Below are 16,296 nucleotides of genomic sequence, written 5' to 3'. Positions count from 1 at the left end.
TGTGACACCTACCATATTAAGTAGAAGAAAATGAAAAAGTTCCGCAGGGCGAAATAAAAAACCCTTAAAATCTTGGCAGGTATTACATATATAAATAAATTAGCGGTATCCAACAGATGATGTTCTGTGTCACCCTGGTCCACATTTTGGTCGCGATCTGGAAAACGCCTTCACATATACAACTACCACCACTCCCTTTTAAAACTCTCATTAATACCTTTATTTTGATACCCATATCGTACAAACACATTCTAGAGTCACCCTGGTCCACCTTTATGGCGATATTTCGAAACGGCGTCCACCTATAGAACTAAGGCCCACTCCCTTTTAAAATACTCATTAACACCTTTCTTTTGATACCCATATTGTACAAACAAATTCTAGGGTCACCCCTGGTCCACCTTTATGGCGATATCTCGAAACGGCGTCCACCTATGGAACTAAGGATTACTCCCTTTTAAAATACTCATTAACACCTTTCTTTTGATACCCATATTGTACAAACAAATTCTAGGGTCACCCCTGGTCCACCTTTATGGCGGTATCTCGAAACGGCGTCCACCTATGGAACTAAGGACTACTCCCTTTTAAAATATTCATTAACACCTTTCATTTGATAGCCATATCGTACAAACGCATTCTAGAGTCAACCCTGATCCACCTTTATGGCTATATTCCTAAATGGCGTCCACCTATAGAACTATGGCCCACTCCCTCATAAAATACTCTTTAACACTTTTCATTTGATACCCATATCGTACAAACGCATTCTAGAGTCACCCTGGTCCACCTTTATGGCGATATCTCGAAAAGACGACCACCTATACAACAACCACCACTCCCTTTTAAAACCCTCATTAATACCTTTAATTTGATACCCATATTGTACAAACAAATTCTAGGGTCACCCCTGGTCCACCTTTGTGGCGATATCTCGAAACGGCGTCCACCTATGGAACTAAGGATTACTCCCTTTTAAAATACTCATTAACACCTTTCTTTTGATACCCATATTGTACAAACAAATTCTAGGGTCACCCCTGGTCCACCTTTATGGCGATATCTCGAAACTGCGTTCACCTATGGAACTAAGGATAACTCCCTTTTAAAATACTCATTAACACCTTTCATTTGATACCCATATCGTACAAACGCATTCTAGAGTCACCCCTGGTCCACCTTTATGGCGATATCTCGAAAAGGCGACCACCTATACAACTACCACCTCTCCCTTTTAAAACCCTCATTAATACCTTTAATTTGATACTCATATCGTACAAACAAATTCTAGGGTCACACCTGGTCCACCTTTATGGCGATATCTCGAAACGGTGTCCACCTCTGGAACTAAGCATCACTCCCTTTTCAAATACTCATTAAAACCTTTCTTTTGATACCCATATTGTACAAACAAATTCTAGGGTCACCCCTGGTCCACCTTTATGGCGATATCTCGGAACGGCGTCCACCTATGGAACTAAGGATTACTCCCTTTTAAAATACTCATTAACATCTTTCGTTTGATACCCATATTTTACAAACGCATTCTAGGGTCACACCTGGTCCACCTTTATGGCGATATCTCGAAACGGCGTCCACCTGTGGAACTAAGCATCACTCCCTTTTAAAATACTCATTAACACCTTTCTTTTGATACCAATATTGTACAAACAAATTCTAGGGTCACACCTGGTCCATCTTTGTGGCGATATCTCGAAACGGCGTCTACCTGTGGAACTAAGGATTACTCCCTTTTAAAATACTCATTAACACCTTTCATTTGATACCCATATCGTACAAACGCATTCTAGAGTCACCCCTGGGCCACCTTTATGGCGATATCTCGAAAAGGCGACCACCAATACAACTACCACCACTCCCTTTTAAAACCCTCCTTAATACCTTTAATTTGATACCCATATCGTACAAACAAATTCTAGGGTTACCCCTGGTCCACCTTTATGGCGATATCTCGAAACGGCGTCCACCTATGGAACTAAGGAAGGAAACAGCCTCACTTTTGAGTAAGCCAGCGTACAAAGCTCATCGCTTGGAAGTGGAAAGACCAGACTGGGTAGACACAATTTTGGAAGCACTTAAGGGGTTACAACAGAGAAATGCCGAAATGATGAAGTGTTTCAAGGGCGGTAACCCAAGTCACATTGCACGTTATTGCAGCACCGATCCTGGTAGTTCCAACTTGGGTGGCCGTAACCGCAAAGCGGGAGGAGATGACCAACAGCATGCCAGATGTAAATATCGAGAGCTAGCTCAAACTGTTGAATGTCCTGTGATATCTGTCTCGCCAATTGGAAGAAAATCGAGTAGTCTTAGCGTCAGAGGAAATGTGGATGGCAAAGAACGTGTACTGACTGTCGATACGGGTGCATCTCATTCCTTGATCCGATCTGATTTGGTCAACAGGAGAGTGCCACTACCTGGAGCAAGTTTGCTTACGATTAATGGCGAGTGTAAACAAGTCCAGGGAGAAGTAGTATGTGAAGTCTTAATTTTGGGAGGTCATGGTTCTACACAAATTCGTTGTAGCGGAGATTATTGATGAAGTCACATTTGGAGTGGACTTCTTAGTTGACCATGACATCAGGATCGACATGCAGAGAAGGATTATGCATTATAGGAGCCAGGAGATATCACTTAACTTCAGTTTGGCGAAAGGGTTCAGTAGTAATCGAGTACTTGTGGAGAAGACTTGACAAAGACCACGAAAGTCAAAGGCAAAGGGTGATGGATCGAATGGGCCAAATAAAGCGAAATCAAAAGTACCTGCGAGAGAAACACTGGCATTGACAAAAACAAATGGACGCACAAAAACGAAGGAACGAATTTTCCAGAAAGAATTCAAGGGTGGTTTCATACCAGCGCGCACTACTGTTGTGAAACGTCAGGACGATACTGATGATAAAAAGTCAATCCGTGAAGATCAAGCTCTGTGAAGTAGTTCTTCATTGGCCAAAGAACAGAGTGTGAGGGAACGGCCCAGGGTAATGAGTAGTAAGATGAAACACTGGCATGAAAAGAATTTTAATTCGGAAGGTTTCTTGGAGGGAGATTTGATACTGCTATACAACCCTAACCGGCGGAAAGGTGTTCCATCTAAATATCCATGAAGTTGGGAAGGCCCGTACAGAGTTGTGAAGAGGATCGGTGATGCCATCTACTTCATGCAAATAATTGGAAAACCACGAAATAGAAGGGTGGTTCATTTGGAGAAACTAGCAGCGGTTAGATCGAGAGATTTGTCTGATCGGGACGATCAGACTTAGGTGGAGGGCAGTGTTACGAATATTAGCAACACTAAGGGGTACTGTTATCTCTAAGCGATGCTAAGCAGTGACTTGTATGCACATCAATAGATCAATCATTATGTCTACACATATGTACGTACACGCAGCGGAGAAGAGATGCAGAAACACATGCAGATATCTTATCTGAGATGCTCCCAAAAGTATGCAATTATAATTGTGGAAGTGTCGCTCACAAATACACGTGCATATGAGAAGCTATACCCGTGCATCTGTAGTTATAATTTTATAGCAGTAACTAAGTAAATTCTGGAAGCGCCTAGAAGATGCAACGAGGAAATCACAGAGTATAAAAGGCAGCAACAGTAGAGGCGCAACAATCAGTTTGATTTAAGACGCTATGTGGCGAGCAATAGTAATATTATTGTGAAGAACTTTAATAAAGGCCATTTTGCATTATTGAATAGTGGAGTTATTTATTCAACAGTTTAGTGATTCGAACGTTAGCAGAGGATTGCAAATAAGGGGAACTGCAATATGATATATAGATACATATGTAGTTTGCTAATTGGCAGCTTATACAGTACATATCGTCGGCTTATATTCAATACCCTCCATTGGAAATTTTTACTAAAATGAGTTTTAAATGGTAATATGATCTCAGACTCTCTTTCATATATCTTTAATGCCAGCTTTAAAACTTGGCCCTACTTATATAAATACTATCAGTGTCGAAAAAGATTTTGATGGCGCCAGGTCGGTACATGTGTCTGTTGGTAAGCCGTTAAAGTTTTTGATAATATCTACTAAAGAACTCAGATCGTGGCTTTCGAAATGTAACTCTAGATCCCACTGTTACAAGGCGCGAAGTTCAAAACATGGTTCAACAAAAGATATATATATAAAAAGGTATGTGTTCTTGCTCTGCAGAAACCTCTATCAACAATGTTTTTTTTAAATAACTTTTATTCTAATAGCAAAAGCTCTGCTTGATTGATTAACTAAATTAAACTGAGTTCAGAACCAAAAACTAAATTGAATGCACAACGGGATTTTTCTATCACCCAATGGGGAACTTCATGTTATAAGCAATTTACAACGGTTTTTTTTTTTGTTCTCCTAAAAAACTGTGTTTTTGATGATAGGGGGTATTGAATATAAACCGACGATGTCTATTATGTATAAAAACAAAAACAAATATTGGTATGTATAAATCTGTATTAAATGTAATTTCAAAACCTCAGTATGAGGCATCATTTACACAATGTCTGTAGTGAAATTCACTAACTTTTTTATAAGATAATCCCAATTGCTTATTCAAAAATAGATAACATTAACGATTTCGGTATCCATTCACCATTTTTTTACCAATATTCGTTAACCTACTTTCATCTATGAAATGATACAAAAAAAACGTCAATGTTGTTAAAGCCATTTTCTTGAAAGCCACTTTTATTTCATTTAAACGTAACATAATTATCATCTCATTAGCGTCGTTTAAACTAACATAGTGACTAGCATAAGGGGTGTCGCCAACGAGAAATCGTTTGTTAAAATTTCGACAAATCGCATCGTTAGTGAGTTCCACTGCTGTGCTGGAATTATTTAACTTTTTTAACAACATTCGCCACCGCTATATAATAAATCGACAAATATAACGATTTCGATCATCAATAACAACAACGAATATATAACTATAACGATTTTAGTATTCAGTATCCGCTTTTTGACGATATTCGTAAATTTTTTCCGCTTTTTTCGCTAAAGATTGCCAACGGCATTTGCTTGAATTCTATTGGTTTTCCATTAAAACTAGTTATAATGGCCACCTTGTTAGCCATGTTAAAACTGAGTAAGTGTATAGCACAACCGCTATTGTGAGCGAAAAATCGCATCGTTAAAAGTAAGTGATTTCCACCACAGTACTGGAATTCTACAACCTTTTCTACGAAATTCGCTATCGCTAAATAACGAATCGATAAATATAATGATTTTAATTTTTACAAATAATTTTTGTTATCGATTTTCGTTAATATATGATTAGTAATTTCCCCTAAATAATATAAATTTGTCACCTCGTTAACGATGTTAAAACTGAGTCAGTATCGCAAGTCAAAATCAATAGTTAAAATTTCGACAAGTCACATCGTTAAAAACTATTGAATTTGCCTACAGCATTGGAATTTAAAAATTTTTAAACGACATTCGACGTCGTTATATTTTGCGAATCGTTAAAAAAAAACGACTTCGGCATTCAGTTATTATTTTGTGTCGATATTCGTCAAAATATATTTAAAAAACTTTCTTAGAACATTTAAAATGGGATTGACTATTCTTAGTGAATACTTTTTTAATGATGAATATAATTGTCATCCTTTTAGCGATGTCAAAACCAAGTTAGTGAAGTGCACAGTCAGTATTGCAGGTGAAAATCATTAGTTTAACAGCTGAATTCAGTAAGCCGTCTCTAGTCACTATTAGAGACTATTTGGGGTGAAAATCACTTTTGAGACAATCTGCCATTCTGTAAGCTGTCTCGCGTCTCCAGCCTCACAAAAGCAATCACTAATTTGTGAGCTGGGCCGGGGAAGATCACAAACGTTAAAATTTCAGAAAAAGTATGAAAATTATTTTCGAAAAACGCTTTAAATATATTTTTTCATTCCTCAAATTAAAATAAGCATAGAAAAAATTAAAAAACAGAAAATACTTAAAAAAAATCATTGAACCTATGGCGCCGCTGAGATTCGAACCGACACACTTTGGGATTTTCTATAAAAATTGTGAACGGCGTTTTAGAAAGCCCAGCCGCAATATCACCCAACGTTATGTTGACAAAATGGAATGCTATATTATTTGTTCAATGTATGAGTAAATTGTCATTTTGGTGAATTTCGTTGATATGGTGAATTGTTTTTGTGACTTTCGTTTACTGAATACCGAAATCATCTCAAGTCACAAAAATTGTCTCTAAAGGAAAATCTCAAATTTAGAGACTTGAGATGAGACTGAATTACAGAATTCAGCCGTAAGTCTCGATAAGTCGCTAGGTTTAGTGATCAGCAAAATTGAAACTGTGACTGTAATGATCGCGTCACAATGAACTTGTTGCGTTTGTAAATATAAACAGCTTTTCAGACTTATCAGATTAAACTTCTTTCGACTTGTACATGCAAATACAAAATCTTGCGAAAACTCTTATAAACATTCTCACTACACCAAAACAATACTTGCCAACATATTTTGTACCATTTTATTTTGTTAAAATGCAGTTTTTAATTGTGAAAAAATGTGAAGTGCCAAAGAGTGGGAAAAATAATTTCACTTGCAAAGTGAACGTATACATGATGAATGAACGAACATATCGCACACTAACTATAAAAGAGTCATTACTTAAAATTTTTCATAATCGGTTTTTTTCATAAACCAATTCACAGTACACATCTCTAACTGCCGCTTAAAGCTGTAGTCATTGGTGCCGTTTGTCGTATCGCTGTAGTCGTATCTCTAACGTAATCAGCTGTTTATCGTTACGACGGTAAACCAAAAACCAATTGGTTGGCTACGATACGGTTACGACCTTACCGGCACCAATAATCGCTTGCATTGATCCTCATAAGGTTGGTCGAATCAGCTGTTATAAGGTTATCGATACGGTTACCGATAAAGCACCAATGTCTGCAGCTTAAATTTCGTTGTCATTATTTTATTCTTTAACTGGAAAATTACCGTTACCAGTTTTGGTGTTGATTGCATCGCTTGCGCTGTATCAACTAATGTTTACTATTTTTAGTTGTGTCAATGTGCTTAAGAACAAGTGAACAGTTTTTTTATGCATAAAGCGTATTATTTTAAATTCTGACTATATTGTCGCAAAAAAGGCGGCTTGTATTATTGTGAAATGTGCCTTTTTTGATGAAATAATTGTCATATATAATTGTCATAAATAGTCATAATTCAAAATTGCTATATATTTTGTCCGTAAACAAATAATTACAACAAAATTTCGTCAATTCATTTTATAATGAAAGTCTGTAAAACTGAATTTCAGTATAACATTACAGACGTTTTCACATAAACCGTTTCTCTTCTATCCTGAACATTTACATTTTTAAAGTTGTGACTCTTTTGTAGTTAAGGCCGTGACACTACGACATTTTTCATATAGATGCGTTTAACACAAGCTTATGCATTCCAATAATATCGCCACAATCAACCAAGATGTTGCATTTGTAAATATGAAGGAACTTCAGACTTGGCAATTGAAGTTTATTACGCCTTGCCCACTCACATACAAAATTTCGCGAAGCACTGTTATAAACATTCTCTCTATACAACGAAAATGCTTGCTAACATATTTTGTGTCCTATTCGATTGTTATATTGCAGATTTTAATTGCGAAAAATGTTAGAAAATTTACCAACCAGTGGGAAAATTTTCACTTGCAAAGTGTGCCAACACCCTTAGCCAAAGCAAATGTCAAATTTTTCGTCTTATAAATTGCTTGGAACAAAATTTGGGAGATGGCTACTTTTCAATATCAGATGGCGCCAGTGTCGCTCATTCTACCGTTTTCCTTAAAAATGCATGCAATCTACTCATAATGCATAAGCTTGTGTTAAACACATCTATATGAAAAAGTGCTTATGTGTCGGAACTATTAGTGTGCGATATGTAGCAAAAGTTGAAGATTGCCAATTTTTTATGTCAGATGGCGCTAGTGTCGCTCGATCTGCCGTACTCCATAAAAATACGTGCAATCTCCTCGTCATGCATAAGATTGCGTTAAAGGCTTTTATATGAAAAAGTTCATTGTGATTCGGCCATAAAAGTACTGCCATCGTTGTGGTGGGTCTTTAGTCGGTGACTAACGAGCAACGAGACAAGATGTATGCCCGCATATTTGTTAAAGAGTATTTTATTGCATGAGACTACAAAACAATTAAAATACAATATATTGCTATTATTTAGAAGTGAATACAAAAGGAAGAGAAAAAATATAAAAATTTTTTTTGAAGTGAGCGCGAATTACTATTTCACTGGCCGTCGAACTCTGGTATAAAATTAGTGAAAACCGCTACAGAGAATTATCTAGGAGAAAAAAAAAATGTATCTAACAAAAAAAAAAAAAAAAAATTGTTCTGACTTTTCCGTGTATCATCTTTCTTGCTTTGAGTACTTACACATTACTAACGCGATTATACTATAACAAATTAGCTTTTAAAATTAATTTTGCGCTAAAGGCTCTCATAAAATACTTAACAAATATATTTGGCATAATTTGCATACAAGTTTAGCGTCAATAATACTAAGAACTAACTGCCTATCTATAGATGAAAGAGTGGAAGATCATTCTCTCTCAGTTGCCGGGTCGAAAACATCTATATTTCAGAAATTTTTTTTAAAAACTCCTAACTCAGAGCTCAATTTCAAAATCTATCTCTGAGATGGGGTATTCTTTAACTCAAATTTCCGGCATGGGACGTTATTCAATAATTGGATAGGATAGGGTATTTTTAATCGGTAGCCGAGACAGGACCATCTTCCACTGAACCGACGTTACACTATGAATTTGTTTTAGTTATATTTAAATTTACAACTTGAAATTGATAATTTTAATTTTGTAGCCTATTTTTTTTTTTTCGTTACTTTTCTTAAATTAACATTTCGTACACTACATACATAATATATAAATATCTTAATTAAATGCTTTTAATCAATAAGATATGATAAGAATACTATCGTTGCAATTAGTACAGCGCTAAAGTCGACTTCAATCCTCCCAACTACTCGTTCGAGTTTGTGGGTCAATCGACGGTGAATATGATTTGTATGTTTCCGTTTCTCGTTTATGTTTGACCGTGCAAAATAATAACATCGACGTAATTAAGCCGAAGAGTTGTACAAAGGCAATTCCCAAGGCAACATAACCAACGACATTCAATTGTCCCTGAATCCAGGCTTGCAGTGAATGCGCGCACCCTTTACTCCACCAGAGTTCAGGATTTTCGGATCTGAAAATTTTAAAATCGACATCGAGACAAAAAAATTAAAACGGGCAGAAATTTGAAAAGACCTTAAATTTTCATAAAGTTGAAATGTAGACCTAAAATGAGCAAATATGTAATAGTTTGGTGTGAAAAGCTTTTCCTCAACAGTACTAAGGGGAATGGACAAAATTTGGTCATACCAGTCGAGTATATGATAATCAGACTACGGTACTATTCATAAATTATATATTATTTTTCATCACTAGCGTATCCGAACTTTATTGTTCCGCTACCTAGAATGCCGCAGGAGATCTGTGACCAAGAACCACCAACCATATAGTCCTGACAGTCATGCGGACTTTCCCGTCAACGGACGTCTTGAGAAATTGGTTATATAGAACTGGCCTATTATTGAGAACCTTAGTAGAATGCATGTGTCCTTAGTGTCACCAGAAGTTTACCCAACGACCAAACTGAAACACCGTATCAAAAACCAGCCCCGAATTCCAACCTTCGCTAACGCCAAAACTACATGTCCTAAAAAAGTGTTTCAGTTGTGGAAGATACAAACCCGTTCCTCTTGCGGGGAAAGGTTACATGTGAGCGTACATTCGTCGCTCCGTTCCGGCAGGTGGACAGGCTGTGATACGAGTTCAATTTTCGGTTGAGTTTGACGGCATCGCAAATCAGCATGTTCAACTTCATCTCAGCGAATCCTGAGGATCGCAAACGGATGCATGGTAACAGCTGATCAATGGATATGACCCCTATCACCCCTTCTTCATCCATCTCTTCCTTTTCCAGCCGTAAGATTTTTTTAGAAAGCATATAAGAAAATTCCGATGACCTAGAAAATTTAATAAGGCCTAATCAAATCTTCGGTGGCTGATGTTATGATTTGGCAAACAATCCGAGTGTGCCATGAAAAACTTCTCAATGAAAACTCATCTGCCTTGCAGATGCCGTTCGGAGCCGGCGTAAAACATGTAGGTCCCGTCCCGCCAGTTTGTAGGAAAAATTAAAAGGAGCACGACACAAATTGGAACAGAAGCTCGGCCTAAATCTCTTCGAAGGTATATCGCGCCTTGTGTTTATTTTTGAATTTTTTGATGAAATGCTTCGCATTTGAGTCGGGCTAGCTAGTGAGCAAATGACAATAATTTCAGCTTTGTAACAGGGTTCACCTCGGGTAGATTTGGCATGTTTCTTCAATACATACTTACTTTCCACAATCGATCCGCAAAAAACTGTCGCCGGAGCCTTCCGTTAGTATGTTACGCGCCTCCGAAGGCCGGCAGCATGACTCAGGTACCCAACGTTTGCCACTCCACGACTGAATATCATACCAATCTTCATACGAGGAGACCCCACAACATTCAAACTGAAAAATAAATTTATGAAAAAATACGTTTATTAAACAATTTGTTCTCAATGTTTTTTAAATACAAACTCACCGACTGCTGCACACCATCCCAAATGGTGGCCACCGATGGCGCTACCAAACTACCACGATCAGATGCATTATAATGTCGTTCGATACCAAAACGCAATTCGTTGGCAAATGTGCGCCTTAAACCTCCACGAAACAGAAAAGCTATCGAACCAATAAGAAACTCGCTCAAAAATAGCATAACAATCAACAGGAAATACTGCAATGAGAGCATACAATTTTATAAATATGAAAAAAAGAAATTCAATCGAAACCACTTCCATTTCCGCGTAAGCTTACCAATACTAAGAGACAGCGCGATTGCACCCAAGCTCCACAACAACCAAAAAATGAAACAACAAATCCGACCACACCAACCGCACAGAAAATCGAGTCTGCGCTCAAAGCATCGTGATCTGGCAGCAATGTGGCATATCCCTCATATGATAAACGCAGCCAAACGCCAACACCAAGGAAAGCACAACTACAAAGCTGAAATGATAGGAAAAAAAGTGAGGAGGTGTGAACTTTTATTGTTGCGATTAAGAAAAAAAAAATATATTTAATTCTTTTGGGGAACAAAAACTCGTTTAGGAATATACTTTAAATGCATTGCCTAATTTTAATTCGTACCAGTTGTTGTACTAGCACGTTTAGCTGACGATTCTTGTTTTCTTTGAAAATTGGGGAGCTTTAATAACAAATCAGCAACAAGATCCGCTTTCCAATCCACGTGTGGTTTGAATGCTTTTTTCTACCATATGACTTCGCGGCTTTCTGGTCTATTATTATTCAAGTTAAGGTTTTGGGTGTACTGTTGAGCTGGTGTACGTCTATAAAACTGATGTTTTTGGTTTAACAAGAGCTCGTCCAGCGGTTTAAGTTAAAACCACAGGCAGTTTCACCATAATTAAATAATTTCCGGCTTTATGTGAAGAACTTAGTTGACTACTTATCGGTAACAATTTATACCGAGAAGTTAATTTTTTTTTATCAGCTTATTATCGACAGGGAAGTATTGTCTTTGAGTTATTGGTTTCTTATCGGCTTGCTATGGCTGGATTAAAGATGTGTTGTCGATTTAATAGTGAAGAACAAACCAATAACTTTTTCATATCAAATCGATAACTTTTGATAAAAAATCAACAGCCTTTCGATAACAAATCGATAAATTTTCATTACAAAGGCAGAAAATCTGTAACTTTTCGATAACAAATCAATAACGTTTTGATACTAAACCAAAACTATATGGAAAGACATCGATAACTTTTTGTTAACTGGCCGGTCCGTGAAAACCTCACAAATACTGAATTAACTTATATTATACCAAAAATTTGACCCGACCAAACTGAAAAAGCCCATCGAAAACCAGGACTTATGATTTTATATAACTCCGTCCTTTTGGCAAATACTACATTGAAGCTTTCAAGGATCCATGCTACTTGCTGCTTCTAGATCTTACAGCTCTGCCATTCCTAATAGCCTAAATTGTTCTCTTTTTAGTGATAAGAGTACCTAACTTTTTTGTTTTTTGAAGTTTAAATTACTCCCGCGCCATGTATTGGTTGAATGAGGAGGATTCAAAGAATTAAAGCGCCATCACCAGTTATGTGGCTCTTTATGAAATTGTAATTTTTGTTTTTCTTTTAATTGTTATTATTTGAGTACGTATTTGTTTAAGGAAGAAAATATGGATGTCTTTTCGTTGTTCACAATTTGGTTTTCTTAGTTGGTGTGTTTTTTCTTTGTGTCTACTTCGTGAAAGACTGCATGACACATATGGCTTTCTACCCAAGGTAAAAAGTTATCGTGTAATGGCTTTCTGGTTGTGTGAATGTCTCAATAGTTGTTTTGTGATGTCTATTAAAGTGATGATTTTATTTCTTTTAAATAGTTTGCTATGCGTCTTCAAGTATTTTGTTCGTCAAGTAAAGTAATCCTTTTTCATACAAAAGAAAAAGTTGCAATCGGTATTCGATTTGATATTAGCTAATAGCTATGAGCTGTTTGGAAAATTTGGTGTACTAAAATATAAAAGAAAAGAACAAAGGCGTTAAAAAAATATATCGCCGAAGCAGCAACATCACACCGAATAAGTGATAACGAGAAGAAAGAAAAGACATTTTTCAAAAAAGAGTTGAATTTAAGTTATTGGCGACAAAAGTGAAACAAATAATATATAGAAATTGATATTTTCGTCCTGACAAAGAGTATGTATTAATAAGAGACGTCAGAACGCATAGTTTGACAAATAACTCGATGTTTTCTCAAGGTATTCGTTGGTTTTTTTTTGTCAGATATATTTATAAAAACGCCTTCTATACATTTTCGTGGGGTATTTGTGTTTATTTTATTGATTGTATTAAATTAATTAATTAATTCTCTTTCAAAAAATCGTAATTATGCAAAGTCACTTCACCGCATAAATACGTAGGATGTAGTTGAAGAAAACTAAACAAAACTTCCTTGAGAATGACATTCGACGTGAGAGGGTTGCTTTGGCAACAACAAAAGTATCGAGTGACGCCTCTTAACAAATATTTACTCTTTGATCCTGAGACGAAGATAAATGCACGTGTGCGGATTTTTTGGTTGCAAAGCAAATTCCTTAATTTCTTGTGTGACGAAGGCTAGTTTATCATAACTGTGCTTATTTTTGCTGGCTTAAGCTTGTATTTTATTGCGAAAATAAAATTCCAATACTGAAAATATATATTTAACAACCAAATATTCTTATCAATTTGACAATTGAGCCAGACGCAATTATAAAAAGGTAAATTCCTGCGAAAAAACCAAACTTAACCTCAAAGTTGGAGAGAGTTATTCAGCACCACTAGCTAAAGAATAACAAAGAATAGCAAAGCTGAGCAGATCGGCCCTTGATATAACTGCAATAATAAAATCAATATATATAACATTAAAATTTTCCTTTCCCTTCTAAAAAAACGAAGTGGGTGAACGTGTCTGTATACAAGGGACTCTTCCTTTGGGCGCGTACAAAGGAGGTACATTGCAGAGTAAAAATAATAAATTATAAACCAAAACCAGGTGAGTGATTCTGTTTGTCAAAACACGAAGGAATTGTTTTAGTAATTAGAGGTTGTGTGGTATAGGCCCCAACATTCGGACGTATTCCAATTCAGTTTAACCAGACACATTTCCCCCATAATCTCGACTGTTAAAAAATCAAAAACCGAAATGACCCCCCTGAAACAAAACTGAACAAACTGCCCACAGAACTCAGGGGAAAAAACAAACAAAACAGTACCAGTATACAACAGTATATAACACAGTATAAAACACAACAGAATGCCTTAAGGGAAGAGTTACAGAGATGGAAAAGCTGTTCAATGATCTTTTCCAAAGTCAACAAAGGGAAGGAGTTAGGGAGCACCTAGGAGATGCTCTGGCAAAAATGGCTAAAATAAAAGAAACATTCCATGCAAATGCATTAAATGAAGATATCCTTGCTATACAAACAGGGACTGTCGGCGTCTCATTTTAATCCTCACCAAAGGCGCTTTGAAAATCCTACAATATAACTGCCAATCTCTTAAAGCCAACATAAACACAGTAGAATACCATCTAAATCGAAATGACATAGACATAGGTTGCCAGAGCGAGGTATTCTCAAATCAGGAAGAAACACACAGAAACATCATAAACTACAAAATTCTTGAAAAGAATAGAAATGACGGCTATGGTGGAGTGGCGATTCTTCTAAAAAAGAAAATAAAATTTCACAAAATCAACTACCGAACAGACAAGGACATTCGTATTATTCGTACCACCAACCTCTAACCAAACTTAACAATATGTGCAAAATATTTCCCACAATCAATCACAATTAAAGGTGTTAATCACGAAACTATTTTCCTTCCTCGAAAATCAAAACAACGTTCTTATACTGGGAGACTTCAATGCGAGAGCTAGAATCTGGGGGGACTCTGTCCAAACATGCAGAGGAAATAACCTTCAAAGTATAATTGAGGAATTTAATTTCACCTGCCTAAACAACGGCTCACCCACTTTCATATCTAATGTAACGTCCAACGTGGGATCGGTACTAGACCCATCCTTCTCAAACTCTAACATTCAATTTTCAAGGAAGGTGGTTAGTATCAGGCTTGGTGGCAGTCACCACCTTCCGATTGTCATCGACGTCAATCGCAATGTTAGGTATAAAATTCCTCTCGACAAAAATCTTATGAAAACCTCAAACACATCGACTTTGAACCTGACATTGAGACATTCACCTAAAGTTTAGCCAGGAAATGAAAGCCGCCACCCACGTGGTCAAAGGAAACTACTCTCCCAAAGTATGGTGGGACAAGAACATCGCCAAAAACTATCGTTTCCTTAAAATACCCTTTCAAAAATGTAGAACCCACCCATCACCAGAAAACCTACAAGGATACCAAAAAATACTGAAAAAAGGAAGTTAGAAAAACAATGACAAAAAACTTTGATTCAAAAATCAAAGAACTCAACTCAGATCCATCCTCGAAGGAATCTTGGAGATTTGTCAAGGCTAAAAACTCCAACAAGTTCGAAATGTCCCCGGATAATGATAAAGATTACCTCCAGATTCTAAAGGATCATGTCCCCTCATCAGAAAGTCTCCCGATTAACACTGAAACAGTCCCACCAAACTCCCTCGCAATTAGCTTCGAAGAACTTAAAAATATCTTGATTAGCAAAAGGAAGAAGTCTGCGGGAGGTATAGATGGCATTACATATGCGTCATTATCATTCTGTATGAAATATTATCCACACCCTTTGCCGAATTTGGTTTTGGGTGTTGTAAAAATTCTTTAAAATACTCCCAGGATATTTCCGGTATTTTATTTGGTATGATTGTTTCAATGAGTGGTATATTATTTGGTTCAGTGTTGGTAATGTTGGCTGTAAGTTTCAAGAAACTTTCCGCTTGCACTGAATTCCAGTTTTTGTTTTGGTTCGTTTCAGACATCCAAATTTCTTTATCTTATTGACTTTCTTCCATACTTCTTTGCAGTCGTTTGATTCCAAAATTTCTTCTAGTAATTCATTGAAATGATTATTTTTTTGTTTGTTATTTCTGTTTATAGTAGTTTTTGTGCATCTGTTAATTTATTCAGCTTTTCCCATGTTCAGTATATTTCGTATCTTTTCTGTGCATTGTCTTTTAATTTTTATAGACGGTCTAATTCTTTGTTCCACCGTTTCTTTGGTACATATTTATTTTTTGCCGGTTCTTTGATAGTATTTCTGTTTATTATGTCTTTGTATGTGTTCGTTATCTCCTGTAGGGTATTCCCAATGGTGCAATTGGAAGTTTCTAGAAGTACTCTAGAGCTTATAATTTTTGAGTAGGTATTTTGTAATTCTGTTTTATGTAGTTCCATTAAGATTGGTAGACGGTTGCTGTTAGTGATTTTTATTGGTAGAACGGATCATTTGCTAATGCTGTTCTCTATGTTTGGGAAAGCAATGTCTGGTTGTTTAGATACTGTTGGGGTTTTATAAGTTGCTTCTCCATTATTCATACAGAGCAAATTTAAATCCGTTCTAAGATATTTCCTTTTGTGTTCGTCGTTATGCTGCCCCATAATACGTTTTTGCAGTCAGTTGA

The 16,296-nt window shown here is 36.5% G+C and overlaps 1 protein-coding gene across 4 annotated transcripts in view; it reads right to left on the bottom strand.

The window, feature by feature from the left end:
- Positions 1-4,679: 4,679 nt before the first annotated feature.
- The window catches only part of Tsp5D (Tetraspanin 5D), a 100,926-nt gene continuing 89,309 nt past the window's right edge, over positions 4,680-16,296 (bottom strand). For all 4 annotated transcript variants that reach the window (XM_067782842.1, XM_067782844.1, XM_067782843.1 and 1 more), the window contains exons 3-6: positions 10,983-11,174; positions 10,708-10,902; positions 10,477-10,634; positions 4,680-9,277 (exon numbers count right to left, since the gene is read on the bottom strand). In XM_067782842.1, coding sequence (XP_067638943.1) covers positions 9,037-9,277; positions 10,477-10,634; positions 10,708-10,902; positions 10,983-11,174 — 786 coding nt within the window. In that variant the 3' untranslated portion in view covers positions 4,680-9,036. The remainder of the gene's footprint in view (positions 9,278-10,476; positions 10,635-10,707; positions 10,903-10,982; positions 11,175-16,296) is intronic.

The sequence above is a fragment of the Eurosta solidaginis genome, chromosome 4, assembly GCF_040869045.1.
Source record: "Eurosta solidaginis isolate ZX-2024a chromosome 4, ASM4086904v1, whole genome shotgun sequence".
NCBI lineage: Eukaryota > Metazoa > Arthropoda > Insecta > Diptera > Tephritidae > Eurosta > Eurosta solidaginis.
The sequence above is the reverse complement of the archived record's forward strand: the minus strand, read 5'-3'. Positions and strand labels throughout refer to the sequence as shown.